This window comes from Eutrigla gurnardus (assembly GCF_963514095.1).
Source record: "Eutrigla gurnardus genome assembly, chromosome: 14".
In the NCBI taxonomy this organism is placed as follows: Eukaryota; Metazoa; Chordata; class Actinopteri; order Perciformes; family Triglidae; genus Eutrigla; species Eutrigla gurnardus.
In genome coordinates this window covers 6,198,382-6,216,598 of record NC_139937.1, presented here as the reverse complement: position 1 = coordinate 6,216,598, position 18,217 = coordinate 6,198,382, and the positions used below count along the sequence as shown (strand labels likewise).

General features: G+C 36.4%; 2 protein-coding genes across 5 annotated transcripts in view; one reads left to right on the top strand and one right to left on the bottom strand.

Annotated features, from left to right (window-relative positions):
* Window positions 1-964: 964 nt before the first annotated feature.
* On the top strand, window positions 965-9,685 carry LOC311024898 (retinoic acid receptor RXR-beta-A-like). 2 transcript variants are annotated; one of them, XM_084027479.1, is made up of 12 exons: window positions 965-1,134; window positions 2,423-2,607; window positions 2,901-3,054; window positions 3,304-3,483; window positions 3,899-3,952; window positions 5,324-5,484; window positions 5,689-5,818; window positions 7,141-7,267; window positions 7,359-7,400; window positions 7,499-7,590; window positions 7,701-7,806; window positions 8,002-9,685. In XM_084027479.1, the coding sequence occupies exons 2-12, from the start codon at window positions 2,476-2,478 to the stop codon at window positions 8,147-8,149; spliced, it is 1,326 nt and encodes a 441-aa protein (XP_083883605.1). In that variant the 5' UTR covers window positions 965-1,134; window positions 2,423-2,475; the 3' UTR covers window positions 8,150-9,685. The 2 variants fall into 2 exon arrangements, with proteins under 2 accessions (XP_083883605.1, XP_083883606.1); XM_084027480.1 differs by lacking the exon at window positions 3,899-3,952.
* Window positions 9,686-15,097: 5,412 nt separating this feature from the next.
* fhod3b (formin homology 2 domain containing 3b) overlaps window positions 15,098-18,217 on the bottom strand; it is a 78,835-nt gene continuing 75,715 nt past the window's right edge. For all 3 annotated transcript variants that reach the window (XM_084027315.1, XM_084027316.1, XM_084027317.1), the window contains 2 exons: window positions 17,795-17,956; window positions 15,098-17,692 (listed from right to left, as the gene is read on the bottom strand). In XM_084027315.1, coding sequence (XP_083883441.1) covers window positions 17,610-17,692; window positions 17,795-17,956 — 245 coding nt within the window. In that variant the 3' untranslated portion in view covers window positions 15,098-17,609. The remainder of the gene's footprint in view (window positions 17,693-17,794; window positions 17,957-18,217) is intronic.

Below are 18,217 nucleotides of genomic sequence, written 5' to 3'. Positions count from 1 at the left end.
AGATTATGGTAACCCTATAAAAAATATTCTAATTCAAAATATCTCAAAATATAGTTGGTGGAGAGCATTAATTAAAGAAATCATAGTTAGAGTTTCCACTACTCGAGAACTCCAACCACAGTGTGTATAGGAAGAAAAGGGAATTATTAAATTATAACTACATATTCATTACAATATTAAATTAATTCATTTCAAGTATTGAAAAAAAAAGAAAAAGAAAGAAAAAGAAAGAAAAACTGTTTTGCTATTGTGGTCTTTTGGATCCTCTTCCTGGAGAAACGTACCTTTCCATGGGGCTGCATTTAACTTAAAACTGGTGGTATGGTGACAAATTGCATATTTCAACAAATGTAAGCATAAGGAAACAAAAGCAAAAAACAACTTTGTTACAACAAATCATTATTCATCCAAGCACGAGGAAGTTTAAAGATGAGTGCAAAATATTATGAAAACAGAACAATGTGTTTTTCGATGGGGAAATCTTATACAGTGCAACATGCTGGAGCATAAAACATTGTGCAATACTGTATCTCCCCCTCCTTTCAACGGCAAAAACATTTCAGCACTTAGGTGTGGCTGTTTAAGAATTTGCTCAGATTAGGCATGTTGTGCCATAATTAGTACCCACCCAAGTGTCAGACGATATGCACATTTACTGTGTCAATTTCCATTACTTCCCCCTGAATGTGTCAGTGCATGCCATGCTTTATTGTGACAATGTTGATGACGTGTGTATGAGTAGAATTTTTTAATTGTTAATTTTCACTATTTCAAAACACTATCTGGGGGGATTTATACCCAACTGTAAATATAATTAATCATAATGTCCATGCAAACCCTATAATATTGCGCAAAATGAAGAAGCATTCAGTTAATATGAACAATGTGAGACTGATTAAATAATAAATCAGGCTGAAAATATACTGCACGAGTGTCATATGACAGCGCTGTGATGGGTGGTCCCATGAGACATTTTGGATCAAGGGATACTGGCACTGAGCCACCATGGCCTGTAAACAACAACAGCGTCAAGTTGAGGTAAACTGTATGTGAGTCGGCCTGTTGTCTGGCGCTGGTCTGACTACAGCATAGTACATCGAAAGGGTTTTCAACCATGCGTCGAAGGTGTGTCTGGTAAGTAAATCCAACCTTCAAACGACCATGAGCTGTTTTGTCATCAACTGCTTCTCCAGACTATCACCCTGAACCGAGCGTTGAGCTAACGTTAGCCGCGTTAGCTGTGTTTAGCCGTAATTGCAGCTAACAAGCTAACGTTAATCTCGGCTAGTTAGAAAACATTGCGCTATTTTTGTTGATTTACTGAAGTGGTTCGATGACCGATCGAGTCATCAAGCTCCACACCTCTTGATGATTACCGGGGTATGTTTATATCGTAGTTTTGAGAAATGTTACTGAATGCAATATCAAGCCAGACGCATGCCAAAGCTAATGTTAGCTGTCGCGAGGGGCTTTCGAGCATTTACGGTTTTGTAGCTAGCTAGCTTACTGTAAAAGCAAATGTAGGACATTGTTTACGTGTTACCGTCACTGATACATTCTACCAATATGTATTCATGAAAATACTCGTGGGCAATGGCACTTTTGTTTGCGTTTTACATTTACCTAACTAATGTCGTTTTCCATGGAGTAGCGTTAACGTTTATGTCAACGTTACTGCGTATCGTTAGCAACATTTAGCAAACGTGTAACGTTATTGCGATGCCAACGGTGGCTAGCTAACGTTGACAAACAGTAGCTAATTTCAGCAAATGTTGATGCGACGTTACTTTGTGGTTTGTTTACTTTGAACACGGATTTCACCTCGAAACGTCGCTAAATCTCTAAATGTGTTTTTCGCTCAATGTGAAGGCAGATCGCGTAAAACCATTTGGATGTCGGGCTTTCGTTGAGCTAGCTAACTTGTGTTCTTCGGATCATAACCGTCCACCAAAAACATTCTTTGTGTGTCAAGCAGTACGTGTCAGGATTATTTGTGAATTTTAGTTTGATAGATGCCACGACTAACGTCAATTGTTGGAAAATGTTAACGACATTGGGGCCTGAAACTAGGGCGACAGCAAAGTATTATTTTCTCGGGTAACATTAATCAGTCGGGCTATAAAATATCAAAGAACAGAGAAGATTTCCACGAGAAATGACGAAAATCCAAGGTGTCGTCAAACGGCTTGTTTTATTTGAGCAACAGTTCAAAATATATCCAAAGAGATTCATCTTTTTTATTATATAAAACGGGAAAATATCACTTCCTCTGAGCAAGAGATTGATGGACTGCTTTGCTTGAAATATGACTTAGATGATTAATAGATGAGCAAAATGTTTTGAGCTTTACATCAAATCATAGCAAATATAGTTAGTTGATTCAAGTTCGATCATTAAAAATATCCGTTTGTGTCACCCTCAGATTCATATCCTTCAGACGGGACCACATTCTCTCCACTGGGCAGCTTGCTAGTCATGTCCTCACAGCAACCCAACAGTTCAGCCTCCAACAGCCCCACCACCGTCTTGGGTTCTCCTTTCTCAGTTATCAGTCCCTCACTTAACTCCTCACCCTCTCTGGGATTTGGACCCATCAGCAACAGCCAGGTAACTAACAGCAGCTATTAGAGTCTGTGAATTGATGTTAGGATGTAATTAATTTTTAATTTTTGTATTTACGAGATTAATCTGCTGTAGTTGTAGGGTACTGGTGTTTGTTTACATGGGGCAGAGGCTACACGTATTAGTTGTGGGTACATTCCAATACATTTTTTACGATATGTACAGCGCAGTTAATTGGGCAAAAGAGGAGGAAGCAAATTTGGACAATGCAAAAGGCCTTGTTGTCATTTAACATGACCTACAATTAACCTTTTTTTTTTTTTTTTTTGATGATCCAGATCTCTTCTTCAGCACCCATATCAGGGATGCACTCAATCAGCAGCACAGAAGATATCAAGCCTCCATTTGGCCTGAGGCCAATGCCATCTCACAGCCCTGGAATAATGTTGTCTCAGAAACGCATGTGTGTCATCTGTGGAGACCGCTCCTCTGGTGAGTGAGTGCGCTAAAAGCAGGATTAGCAGAAGTGAAACATCAGCTCTAGACTGTTTTTATTTCATATCAGTGTGTATAATCCCACAACTGTCAGATGACTTTGCTTCCTTGTTTCCTTTAACAAATGGATCTCAGTCACTATTGCTAATAAACATGATACAAATGTTTTGTCAGACTGTCGCCTTAACTTTGGTGTGTTGTTTGATTTTCCCTCTGACTTTACTTTTTTATTTGTGTAATTTACAGGCAAGCACTATGGAGTGTACAGCTGTGAGGGTTGCAAAGGTTTCTTCAAACGAACTGTGCGCAAAGACCTTAGCTATACCTGCAGAGATAACAAAGAGTGCCTGGTCGACAAACGCCAGCGCAATCGCTGCCAATACTGCCGCTACCAGAAGTGCCTGGCCATGGGCATGAAGAGGGAAGGTATGCAAGGAGCAGGGCTTTATTAGAGTTTATTTTGAGAGCCTGTTTGGCTATTAAAGGTTTAGGAACACATTTTGTTGCGAGTTGTCTTACATGCAACTATACACAGGTGACATACATTGGAGTTTTGTGCAACATTGAGTTGAATATACATTTTAGAATGATTAAACATTGGCAGTCAATTAGATTTCTTAGAATAACTAATTATGCTAAAGGAAACCCACTTATTTTGATTGAGTTAAGTAATATTGGATTAGTACTATTTCTGGTGTAGGTGAGGGTGGATGATAGATTAGATAGATTATATAAGATAAAGGGTAGAGACGAGTGTATTGGGGCTGGTTTATATAACTAACCCCTCTCCATCTCTTCTCTTCATTTTCTCCTATTCTACCCTTTCTCCATCTTTCAATAGTGATCAAACATGTAAAGTGGATAAAAGAAGATGGAAAAGATGAGGGATGGATGAGTATGACATGAAATCTTAAAGATACTGTATTTTATGTTACTGAGAGAATTAGTCTGTTGTGTTAGGCATGCAAAATTGTTGACTGGCGGATTTCTGTGTGAAAACATACCCAGAAATGATAGAAGAGCGAGTATTGCTGTGGTGTAGTGCCATTGTGATGATAGAGTACTAAAATAAACAGTCAGACAGATGTTGTTCTTTACTGCGTAATTGTATTTAAAATCTGATGGAGTTGATAGGTGTTGAAGCAGCAAAAGATGTAATGGATCTTTCTAGTTAAGGCCTTCATGGGCCACAAGTTCAGTTTTAAGTACACATGCATACAGTATACATTTCAGTAATACATGTGTTATGAGTGGTGATGCCTCTCAACAAGATCTGTGCAGCTCCAGATTTAGGCACATGGATTCTGTATGCTCTGCTTGGCCATCAGTAAAATCACCATGTCACTTTATTACGGCTGTCATTTTTATGTCTGATGTGCCTGTGAGATTGGTAGATTATACGTTTTCAAGGAGACAGTGCTGCTGTTGTTTTTTTGCAGATTTGATTGAGGGAAGTCAGAACATTTTGGATTAGACCGCAGTTTCTGTTCTACCACCTCACTGAGATCAGTTTCCTTTTGGGTTGCTGTAGACAACACAGAATCTCTCTTTTTTCCCCTTTTTACTGCCGTTAAGTTTTTAACAAATTTCACTTGCCAGTCTCTGTTGTACTCAAAGAGCTTTGTGCTGTAAGGACAGTGCCAGTCAGGACTAGTAATGCTGCCATTTTGTGTAGGAAAAACAATAGTTTTTAGATGCATTCTGATTCTGTTTTCAACACTTTAGTATCTTATTTTTAGACATTAAACTAATGCATGTTAAGCTAACTGGAAGGCGTGTTAATAACAACTCATGCATATAAATTCAACCTGCCAGTTATTATACTTTACTGTGGATATTTGAAATACATTAGCTGACTTTTTTTTTCATGATGAATATTCATTGTTATTGTGAATGTAGTAGAAAAAGTATGGAAATTAAAGAGATGCATCAAGAAACATTTCATAATCGGTTCGTAAATCCCTGAATTAAAATCAAATCTTGAGGATGTATTATAGAGATTGCCCACACTCCAGTTATAATTGACAGCGGTCCACTGAATGTAACGCCTCCATAAATATAGTATTTTTACTGTCAGGATTACAATTTTGTCAAGGCAGTATAGAATTTGAATAGGACTTTCTCAAGGCAGCAAAAGAGGCAGAGTATTTTGCACAATATCACTATTTAAACTATAAATTCATCAATTTACATTTGTAAAATCTTCAGTATTTACCATCTCCTCATCCCTTTTCTCCCCCCACCACTTATGTTTTGTCTGACGCAGCGGTCCAAGAGGAGCGCCAGAGGAACCGAGAGCGTGAAGGAGAGCTGGAGTTCAGTGTCGGTGTGAATGAGGAGATGCCCGTGGAGAAGATTCTAGAAGCAGAGACTGCTGTGGAGCAGAAGACTGAGCTTCACTCTGATGGTGGTTCAGCAGGCAATTCTGTGAGTGGTTACAGCATTGCAATCAATAGGTTTATATAAGTCACTTCGTCAGTCATCTGATATTCGCAGAAAAATGGTGGCTTTGAGTCCCATGTTTTTAGAGCAACCTAGGTACATGAGTTTAAGTACAGGTTAACTGTAATTTCTGTAAGCATTTGGTTTGGATGTACAACTAAGTAAACTTGATCTATTGTTTGGTTTCAGCCACATGATGCAGTTACCAACATCTGTCAGACTGCAGATAAGCAGCTCTTTGCCTTGGTGGAGTGGGCAAAGAGAATCCCTCATTTCTCTGAACTGCCCCTTGATGACCAAGTCATCCTTCTGCGTGCAGGTATGATGGAGCACCTGCAATCATGAATAATGTGTATGGAACTTAAAAATCAATGCAGAGACTGGATACACGTTTATCAGATGCAGATTATCAATGTTGCAGTATTACAAAGTACAGTTCTGAGAGTAACAAGGTCATGGACACTTGCTTAAATAGTTGTAATGTTTTTAGTATAAATAATGTACATTCCTAGGATAGTGTGTATGGAACTCCTTGATAACATGATATAAACCAAGAACACAAGAAAAAAATGTAAATCCTTGTTAAAGTCTGGAGGTTAACATTTTGCTTCCCATACCATCAAATCCAGGATAGAAAGTAACTATAAAGCAACTTGAATGGTAACATTGTCAAAGCTCCATTGTTTCCCATTAATTAGCTAGACTGTGGCGTTTGCCATACGTGTGAGTGCCTTGCCATGTGAGTGTGACCTTTTTTGCGGTGTCGACCATTCATATTTACACAACTACTATGGTTATGATTAAATAATTTACTTTAAAATAAGAAAACCTCTTACATTGAAAATATTAAATAGGTAAAAGAAAAAAGTATCAGCATTAATATATACTTAAAGTACCAAAAGTAAAAGTATATTTATATGCAGAATTTATGTTTAATGTTTATCACTTTAATTTTGCAGCTGGTAACGGCTGGAGCTAATTTAAATTATATATAGTTTATTAGTTGATTTTATATTTTGTATTCAGGGTCTGAATCTGCAAAGTAGATTAACTAGTAACTTATTTTGCCAAATAAATGTAATAAAACACAGAATATTTCACTTGGATGTAGTGAACTAGAAGTGTAAAAAGCCAGATGCAGTAAGTTTGCTGCTCAGGGTGCTGCTTCTGTTACTTGTGTTCATCGGATCCAGCTGTTGCTCCTCCTCAGTCCAAATATGTTCACTTGGCAAAAATGGTCACTTTTCTAAATTCTAAGATGTTGATGGCCAATCTGCCAAACTAGAGGCTTTAAAACTGTAGTCCACAAACCAATGGGTGATGTCACAGTGAACCAGTTTTTTTATAGTATTGGTTCTGATCTAAGGAGGGAATTTTGCACGTATCAAGACTTCCCCTTTAAAACAGCTTTTGTCAGTTTATTGTTGGTGTAATTTCAGATTAATAACTTCTGATATCTTTTTGTATGTTTTTGTATTTGTATATTGTTTTTTTGTCTGTGTATATATTTTTTATTCTATTTGGTATTTGTCCTGCATCTCATGTAAGGCATCTTTAAGGTATTCAAAAGGTGCTATGTAAGTCCTATGAATTATCATTATTATTTTGCACTTAATCTAATTCTATTTTATTTTTTCTCAGGGTGGAATGAGCTTCTCATCGCCTCTTTCTCCCATCGCTCCATTGGTTTGAAGGATGGCGTTCTCCTGGCCTCTGAGCTGCAGCGCGACAATGCACATAGCGCAGGAGTGGGAGCCATTTTTGACAGGTGCATCACAGAGAAACAAATATAAATAGCAACAAATTGTATACGTTTTTCCATTGTTTAATCTCTATATAACTGTTTTTATTAAACACAGGGAGAGTGTGCAGAGTGCAGAGGTCGGCGCCATATTTGACAGGTAATTCTTAAACTTTTGTAATATTTATGAGTGCGTTTAAGTCGATACATTTTGTGTAATATTTTCATTGTGGTCTTTGTATTTATGTTATTATTTAGGGTTCTTACGGAGCTCGTCAACAAAATGAGAGATATGCAAATGGACAAATCAGAGCTGGGCTGCCTCCGAGCCATTGTCCTCTTCAACCCAGGTGCGTGTGCAATGCTGATATCTAAATATGAAAGCTTGACAGTTTTTCAACATAGGGTGTATTGTTAAGCGTCTCACACCTGATAAATAATGTCTATATTTTTCTTGCAGATGCTAAAGGGCTCTCCAACACAGGTGAGGTGGAGCTCCTTAGAGAAAAGGTCTATGCATCATTGGAAGCCTACTGCAAACAGAAATATCCAGAGCAGCAGGGAAGGTAAATATCCTCAGCCATCTCAAGCTCGGCATAGTCTTGTTTTTCACTCTATTGCATCTATTTCACAACCTAGAATGTCAAAGTTACACATGATTGCTGCAAACACCTCGAGATTTCATTTGTATTTTAATGTGTGCTATATTTATTGTCATGATTATTGTTTCTCTTGAATGATGTCGTCTTTTCTCCATGCAGGTTTGCTAAGCTACTTCTTCGACTGCCAGCACTGCGATCCATTGGCTTGAAGTGCTTGGAGCATCTTTTCTTCTTCAAGCTGATTGGTGATACACCTATTGACACTTTCCTCATGGAAATGCTTGAAGCTCCCCATCAGTTGTCTTAGATAGGAAACACGTACTGTGGTTAGGTTTAGATAGCTGAAGTCTGGGAAGCTGGAGTGGGACTGGAGTGGCACTTTAAGTTTTTGAAGATTTGTCAGTTTGTCTCACTGCTGTCTGGGTTACACTATTTTAGTGCAGCACAGATTTGCTCTTTAGACCAAACCCAAGGCTTGGCATGATCTACAAGCTGGTGCTATATGTTGAAATAACTTCATGCGTAACTATGGTTTTAAAAAAAAAAAAAAAAAGTATTTTTAAAAATGTAAACATTTACATATTTCCCTCACAGGAGCTATAATTTGGGTATACATTTTTATATAAGCTTTTTAGACACTTCAAACATCAAGCTTCAGTTGTTTCTCCAACTGAACTGATCCCCGAAACCTATTTTTTAAAAAGAAGGCAACCTGAATCATGTGTATGTATTAAGGACCTAGTCTTCTTTTTATAATTTGTAACTCAAGCCAGCTCTAAAAGAATTTAATTGTACCAAACAGTCACTGGGAACTGTATCCAACAACAGCTCTGAGTTTACTTGTATCTATTGCAGAAGATTAAATCCTTACAGCGACCCTGTGATAGAGGGTAAGCCAGTGGTTGACAGCGTCAAGTCTGACTTGTCTTTGTTGATTGAGGATCAGCTTTATGTGTCTGGTAATATACAGTTAGTGTTGTTTACTTCTTTGCCATTTTATAAATCTAATCACTTTGTGGTTAACGATTAAACTGCACTGCACACTTGCTATGTACTATTTCTAAAACACACTTTTAAAAGACGCCTGGCCTTTAAAGAGTCAGGCGTTTGTATTTTGGTGCTATTTCAGTAGTAATTTGACATTATTGGTGCAGATGCACACCAAACCACAAACCTAAGAAAATATGCAAAACTGAAAATCCCTTTGTTAATTTTTGTTAAAAATGTAGCAATATAAAATGTTAAGTGCATAAGAGCGTTCTGCCTGTCAGTCATTCAGGGGTTTTAAAAAGTAAATCATGTGTGGTGGAAAGGGAATACTCCATTTTGTAATTTATCTATACAATTCAAAGGTACTGTGCAAAAGTGATTGTTCAGGGAAAATGTATATTGATAAATTTGAATTATGATCAGGATATACAAATTATATAATTCTTAATATGTGCCCTTGTCTTTAGTTTTCAACTAGTATGAAGCAGAACATGTCTTGGGTTGCACTGGATTTGCTGAGACTGTTTCAGCTGATTTTGTTTTCTTTTTTTTTGTGCTTTTTTGATGCTCAATTGTATTTTCCAACCTTTGCCCCCCTTTTTGTAGGTAGCTGTCTTGTTCATTGTTATGTCTCTGCAATTTATTAAAAGCAAACCATAATCACATTTAGATCCATGACACCTGTGGACGTATAGGAATTTTAAACGAGACCAACCGAGGTCTGTATGATGGCCATGTGTAAACCCCAGATGAGCTTTATTGATGAGCTTGTCGTCAACCTCTATATGCTCTTGAACATAAAGTGACTTGAAGCATGGGTTGTGTGGACTGAAAATAAAGAGGCTTAAGTTTTCTTTCGTTTGCTTTTTCTTCCCCAAAAGTGTTTGATGTGACACTTTTTTTTCCTAAAACATAATTGTAAGACTTAGTAAAAATAGTCAATGTTTTAATGTGGTTTTAATGAGCCTATTTGTTACCTAGTTTTTGCTGAAGCCATGGTTGTGTACTGCAGCAGCACTCGTGTCCATGTTCTGCAGTGATGTGGTGGGATAGTGTTCAAATACAAAATATTTCCTGCAATGACATTGATGTTTTCTAAGGGATTCCACAGGACTGCATGGTGAATTTCATCACTGCGTGTTAAAGGCTATTTGTTCACGTTCCCGTCTGAAGTTAAAAGGTTGAATAATTCAGAAGTGACACCCTTTTAAACCACACATGGCTTGGTTTGCTTAAATTGTATTTAAAATATATATTTTTTCTGTCTATGATGCACTATTTTACACACAAAAAATTGTCATAACATGCCTTGTATAGCATTTTCCCCATATCACATGCTACACATTGAGACAAAGGAGGTGAATTGTTTCCCATCAAAAATAACTCCTCAAATTGCCTATTCTAAAAGTATTGTATAAAATTAAACAGAGTGAAACAAATCTCCAGTCATGCCAGTTGAAGTACAGATTGGGGTTGTATGAGGTACTTATCCATAGACGGTGTACAACCTACAGTAGATGACGGTCAAAACGCCTCCAGTTTGGAAGAACAGATGGAAGTAGCAGCAAAATGGATTTCAGTCACCCAAAAAACAGGCTCATGATATTGTATAGCATGCTATACTGTGACTTTTTTTATCAACTTTTTGGGATCATGGTAGGGCTGGGCTGCATTTTTACTTTCCTGCGGTTTGTGAAATGGCTGAACCGCAAAATCGCGATTTAAAAACAGTTCTAGACTCCACAGGTTTGTTTTGGGACTCTCTCACTTTCCAGAACGCATGCAAAAGTCAGCCACGTACAATCACATTCACTCCGACAGACAAACCATATGTCCACGAACTCAAACGTCCTTTTACTAATTAACGAGAATACTTCCAAAAGTTTACTGCTCCATGGTGCTATCCTATCTCCTCTCGCTTCCCTTTCGTGTCTTCCCACCCTTCCGCCTTAAGCGCTGCCCTTCCTGGGCTCTTCCTTACCCGTGGCCAATCGCAACAGGTGACACTGACAGATACATGCAGTGAATCAAATTACACTAACAAGAATAAAGGCACAGTCTCTATTTTTCCAGTTTACTGTTACAAACATTTACAATAATTTACTAATTTATGATTAATTTGTCTTAATCTAAATAAGTAAACCATTTTTACTCTTTAGTAAACCAAATTACTTTTAGATTAGCTATCTTACCGATTTATTACTGTACTTGTTTAGGAACTCATTTATTTGAATCCCTGCTTTCTACAGCCCGGGCTACGTATTATTTATTGTATTTCATTTTACAAGTTTTTTCAGGGATGGCCTACAAGAGACATTTTTTTTTCAATTTGATTTAAAAAAAAAATCTTTGCACAATAATGATTTCATTTTATTTTTTAAAATTCTTGAACTGATTTGTTCACATAGGCCTAGACTACTTGGTAATCTCATTTATTTTTATTGTGTTAATAAAGAAAATATGCATTTAAATTTTGCCTTGGTCTTTTTAGTTTGTTTAGAGAAAAAAAATGAGGTTTAAATCGAAAATTGTCCATTAGCTTGAAAAAAAATAGAGATTTTATTTTTAGGCCAAATTGCCCAGCCCTAGTTCATGGCATTCTAGAGTATGCCTTTCAGTCATGACAATTTTTGTGACATGTTAAAGTATATTATACAGTATACTTTAGACGGACAAAATGTTTTATGACAATTATTGTGACAATTATTATTCTATGACGTTGTTAAATGTTTTACGGCATCCTAGTCCATACTCTCGATTTTCGACAGACAGACATAACAAACACACCATACTATTAGAACTGTTTTTGACATTTGTATGGTATCCTTGACTTTTTTGACAAACATAACGACAACGTGAATTTTTTGATATGCTATACTGTGACGTTTTTGTTTTTACCTTTTCCGACGTAGTATACTTTGACTTTTTTTTTCAACATGACTTTTTGGTGGCTATTATTCCACATACTGTACGTTCAAATTTTTCTAACTCACAGACTGTACTGTGACTTATTTTGAGTCATATTTTACATACTATAGTATGACTTTTTTCAACTTACTACGCTGACCTTTTTGGTGAATTTTTTCATCATGCTATACTATGAAAGATTATGACCTTAATTCTACATACGATAGTAAGACTTTTTTCAACATTCTATAGTATGACTTGTTGGTGACTTATTTCATCATACTATACTATGACTCATTACAACTAATTCTACATACTATAAAATGACCCCTTTTCAACATACTATACTTTGACTTATGAGTCATAGTCTACATACTATACTATTACTTTTTTCAACATACTATACTCTGACCTTTTTGGTGACTTTTTGGTGACATACTATACTATGAATAGTATAGAAATAGTAAGATTCTACATACTATACTATTACTTTTTTCAACTTACTACACTGACCTTTTTGGTGACCTTTTTTGACATACAATACTTTGACCTTTTTGGTGACTTTTTTTTTTACATACTATACTATGAATAGTATAAAAATAATAATATTCTACATACTATACTATGACTTATTGGTGACTTTTTTCAACATACATTTCTATGAATAGTATAGAAATATTCATATTCTACAAACTATACTATTATTTTTTTCAACTATCTATACTATGACTTTTTGGTGACCTTTTTCGACATACTATACAATTACTTTTCCATCATACTATACTATGAATTATTATGAGTCATATTCTACATACTATACCATGACTTTTTTCAACTTACTACACTGACTTGTTGGTGACTTTCTTCATCATACTATACTATGACTCATTACAACTTATTCTACATACTATAAGATGACTCTTTTCAACATACTATACTTTGACCTTTTTAGTGACTTTCATTCGACATACTATACTATATTATGATTTTGGTGATGTTTTTCATCATACTATGCTATAACTGTTTTCACCATACTATACCTATGTAGTGTAAAACTCATAATAATAGTTAAAAGTCACCAAAAATCATAGTATAGTATGACGAATAAAGGTCAGAATTGGTTATAGTATAGTATGTCCAAAAAAAGTCAGTGTTATCTTGAATATTCATACTTATAATGTCATAGTATAATACACTATTAAAAGTATTCGTTCTCCTGCCACGACTCGCATATGAACTTAAGTGACATCCCATTCATTTGATATGACGTCGGTCCACCCTTTGCAGCTATAACAGCTTCAACTCTTCTGGAAGGCTTTCTACAAGGTTGGGGAGTGTGTTTATGGGATTTTTTGACCATTCTTCCAGAAGTGTATTTGTGAGGTCACACACTGATGTTGGATGGGAAGGCCTGGCTCTCAGTTTCTGCTCTAATTCCTCCCAAAGGTGTTCTATCGGGTTGAGGTCAGGACTCTGTGCAGGCCAGTCAAGTTCATCCACACCAAACTCTCTCATCCATGTCTTTATGGACCTTGCTTCCATGTCATGTTGTAACAGGAAGGGGCCATCCGCTGTTCCAAGTTGGGAGCATGGAATTGTCCAACATCTCTTGGTATGCTGAAGTATTCAGAGTTCCTTTCACTGGAACTAAGGGGCCAAGCCCAGCTCCTGAAAAACAACCCCCCACCATAATCCCCCTCCACCAAACTTACAACATAATAGGTCCTATTATGAGTCATATTCTACATTCTATACTATGACTTATTAGTGACTTGATTTCAAGTATAATATGACAAAATAGTCCCCAAAAATATGATCATAGTATAGTATGTCGAAAGAATACCAAACAATGTATTGTATAGTATGTCGAATAAAGTCACGCTATCAGTCAGTCATGAGTATAGTGTCATGAAAAAAGTCACCAATTAGTCATAGTATAGAATGACGGAAAAGGCAAGAAAAAAGTAATAGTATAGTATGTCCAAAAAAGTCATAGCATAGTATGTTGAAAAAAAGTCACCAAAAGGTCAAAGTATAGTATAGTATGTATAAAGTATAGTATGTTGAAAAACATCATAGTAAAGAATGTAGAATAGAGGTCACGATCAGTCATAGTAAAGTATTACCAAAAAGTCATAATATAGTATGTAAAAAAAAAGTAACCAAAAAAGTAATAATAGACTACCGGTATGTTTAAAGAAGTCATAATATAGTAGGTATGTTGAAAAAAAATCACCAAAAAGTCATAATACGCTACATTTGAAAAAGTTATATTAGTATGCCGAAGGAAAAGTAACCAAAAAAGTCCAAGTATAAAGGTCATGATCAGTCAATAGTATGTCCAAAAAGTCACCAAATAGGTCAAAGTATAGTTCATTGACAAAAGTTATTATAGTATGTTGAAAAAAAGTCACAAAAAAAAAAAAAAGAATAGAATAAGACTAATCATAATTAAGAGTATATTATAATGAAAAAAGTTACAAATCACTCATAGTATAATATGTCGTGAAAAAGTCACCAAAAAAGGATAAAGTATAGTATGTTGAATTAAGGTCATAACCAGTCAAGGTAAAGTATGATGAAATAAGTCACCAAAAAAGTCATAGTATAGTATGTAGAATAAAGGTCATAATAAAAAGTCATAGTATTTTCAACCCTTATTGTACATACTCAACTATGACTTTTTTCAACATACTATACTTTGACTTCACATTTCTTTTATTTTTTAAAAACTTTTTCTGACATACTATTCTGACTTATTGACCTTTATTCGACATACCATACCATGAAATTGTTGGTGACTTTTATTCAACATACTATACTATGACTAATTATGACTTTTATTCAACTATGCTATAACTATACTACTTTTTTCAGACTTTTTTCAACATAATATAATATGGTATTCATGACTTTTTGATAATGCACAATAGCTTTATATTTTTTGTAACTATTTTTGACACAATATTTCTATTAACATTCTTTACATAGTACATCATTTTTTATTTTTTTTGTTTACATACTCTACTGTGCCCTTATTAGGAACTTTTTCAACATACATTACTTAAACACTAATGTAACCATTTTTGACATACGACTTTTATGACTTTTTATCAACATACTATCCTAAGACTTTTTTAACATACATTTATATAACTTTTTTGTGACTTCTTTCAACAAACTAGACTTTTGCTTTTGTCAACTTTCAACCTGTATATACAGTATGTTCATGAGCATAAAGTGATTTGAAGCATGGGTTGTGTGGACTGAAAACAAAGTTGTTTCTTTTCCAACATTTTAGATGCAGCACTACAACACAAATGAAAGATATTTAAAAACATGTCAAAAAGATGTTTTAATTAGCCTTTTTATTGTATTTGTTACATAGTTTTAACTGTGGGCATAGACGCAATAGAAGCCTGGGTTGTATAGCACTTGTGTTCAAGTTCCACAGTGATGTTATGGCATAGGCAGCAATGTGTGTGGTGAGCTAATGTCAAAATCAAAAGAAGAAAACGGTGAGTGCAATGAAATCAAAGGCTTCTACAGGATTCCACAGGACTAGCAGGTGAATTTCATCGCTGTATGTTTCACGTTTGCTCACTTTGCAGTGAAGTAAAAAGTTCTAATAACACAAACCCTACAACCTTGAGAATCAAAGTGAACCTCCTTTTGTATCAAGCAGAAGTGACACCTTTTTAAACCATGCATGGCTTGGTTTGCTTAAATTATATTTTGAAGAATACTGCTTTTAGTCTATGATACACTATTCTACACATGGAGCAAAAACAAAAAGACATAGTCATGTACATCATTTTACAGCATTCCCTCTATATTACTTTACACATCTATTCTGTCATGTTTTTGACAGAAATCAGTACAATCTGGGAAACACAAAGAGCTCTTCCCCCATAACTTCAGTTCTACTAAGAGTTGCATGCTACACATATAGTCTAAGGTGCTGAATAGTCTTCAGGTAATTTGAAACAAAACAAAACAAAACAAACTATTGTGGGTGGCATTTAAATCGCGATGTTGCGCTAGTTTCTTGTTTCTCTCAATGGCTATTTTTCCATCACAGTGAAAATTTGCTAGTGAGTTGATTTACCTTTGCCATGATAAAAACTGAAACGATGATTTTAAATTCAGCCAAGGCCATTCAAAATTAACAGCACGATGAGTCCATCAATAGTTCAAAAACAGATCTACATAATGAAAAAGTTTAACCGTGGGCTCCTTCTTATTCAGGTCAATACAGTTTTAAGTGTTTTAAAATACATAAATAATGGAGTTTGTTTGCCCATAGTTCTAATTATCATGTAGCTCCTGATGTTTACATTCATAGTTAAGAGAATGAAGCTCCGTGTCCTAGAATGACAAACTCAGATCTCCAGTGATGCCAGTAGAACTACATGTTAATTTGGCGTGATCTGTTTTCTAACTTATATTTTACTTAGGTCTTGACTAGAGTGGAGCAATGCATGTCCATATTCTACAGTAAGGCAACATGATACAGCTAATGTGCATGAATCCTACGCTGTCATAAATACTTTAAAGCTATCCTCATAACATACAATTTGATCCAAGACATGACATGGAAAAACATTTTTTTGCCAGGACAAGTTTAAAAACACTGGTTAAAAAATAAAATCACAGCTCGTGAACGATGTACATCGCAGTACTATCCTCTCGCCCCTCGCGGACTGCACATCCGTAGTAACATTTTCTCGATTATATGTCCCTGAAAAGGTCTTAATAAATAACTGTCTCTGAAAGGCACTCTGAGATGTGCAGCTCATTGTTCTAGAAAACTAAATGACATATCTCTGAAGATTGTTCATCTGTAACACTGCGCTGCTTTCTTTAAACTGTCTCTGACTGGTCAGTCCATCAGTGAGAATAAGTCACCTGATGCAACTTGTCTACATGTTTAATAAGCTCAAATAGTGGAGTATTAGTGTGTGGTATCACCAGTCTCACCCACAGAAAGTGAACTGTTGACGGTGAACTTAAAAAAGAGGTTCCTCTGCTAAATTTTGTCTTATCGAGTCAACTAACAGATATTTGAAAAAAAGCTTTAGATGCTCATCTAATGTGTCCACTTTGATCAGACATTTAAAAACTGTGCTACCGTTAATTTGCTGGTTAAACTGTTGAGTATATTTTCAGATGTCAGTGGTTCATCAGTGTCAAGGATTTCACATTCCATTGATACCCAACTTTTACATCCAGTGCAATTGTTCCTTATTTAAGCACCTTCTTGAGCAAAATGAAAAGAAACACAAAACTACCACAGTAGTATATAACAGAATAACCCCCCTGCACAAAGCCATCTACTCAACAGATGAAATTTCTTTCAATTTGTCTCTGAAGCTGCAGGGCTGACAGTAAACCTAAGCAGCGGAGAGCGTAGCATCTGCACCACACTTCTTGCCCTTGGATTCAGTCAAGGCCACTCTGTTTGAAGCACACGCACTGCCAACTCTTTTGAAGCCCCACCCCCCCTTAAAAAACACACTTTTGCACTGGTGTTTGTATGCAATGTCACGTTCGAAGGATGATTGTGATTAAGCCTTGTGAGTGCACATCGTCAATGTTTATCCAGCAATAGCAAAGCTTAGTGGTTTGAATGCAGCACTCTTGTTTTTGCTCTCTCCGACCGTATGCTCATGAATAAAACCGTTTATCCGCTCTCTTCAGGAAGCTCTTGTGACAAGCCTATGTGAACCAAATACATAAAGATGAGGTCAACTCATCGAAGCTGAGGGGGGCGTTTAGTGCCAAGCCAAAGTGGAGTGGAGTGGCAGGTTGGGTGTCGGCATTGGAGGGGCAGTGAAAGGGCTTCCAGACGTCCGAACAGCATGTCCAGCTCACACCTGCATCTCTGAACCGCTGGACAAGCCGAGAGCGTTTGCCTCCTCTGTTGTCAAACCATTCTTCAGCGTCCTCCTCACTGTGCAAGCAGGGAGAAAACAAAGTATTATTACAGCGTCCACACATTTCACTGTGCAGGACAATGAATTATGTCACTTGGCCAATGGTCAACATGACTCACATGATTTTCGGTTGGCCCGGGACCGTCTCCTCTCCCGAGGTTGCGTCCGCTGGCTGGGCCCCTGAGTGGCTGACCTAACGATCCTCTCCATGATTTCATCAGCCGTATCATCTGTGCAGTTCACCGGGTCGTCACTGGCAGAGCACCATGGGGGCACACGCCCTAAAACAGTAAGACGCATTGTATAGTAGGGCAGGTTTAACAAAACAAGTCTGCAGTCATGTAAGCTGTGATGTTATCAACACTAACATCAGCATGCTGACATTTTCAAAACAATGCTAACACGAATGCTAACACGCCAATGTTAAGCAGGTATAATGTGAAACAATTTCAGACATTACATTTACATTTAGGTAATTTAGCAGACGCTTTTGTCCAAAGCGACTTACAATAAGACATGGCATTCTATACAATTACTTTTTG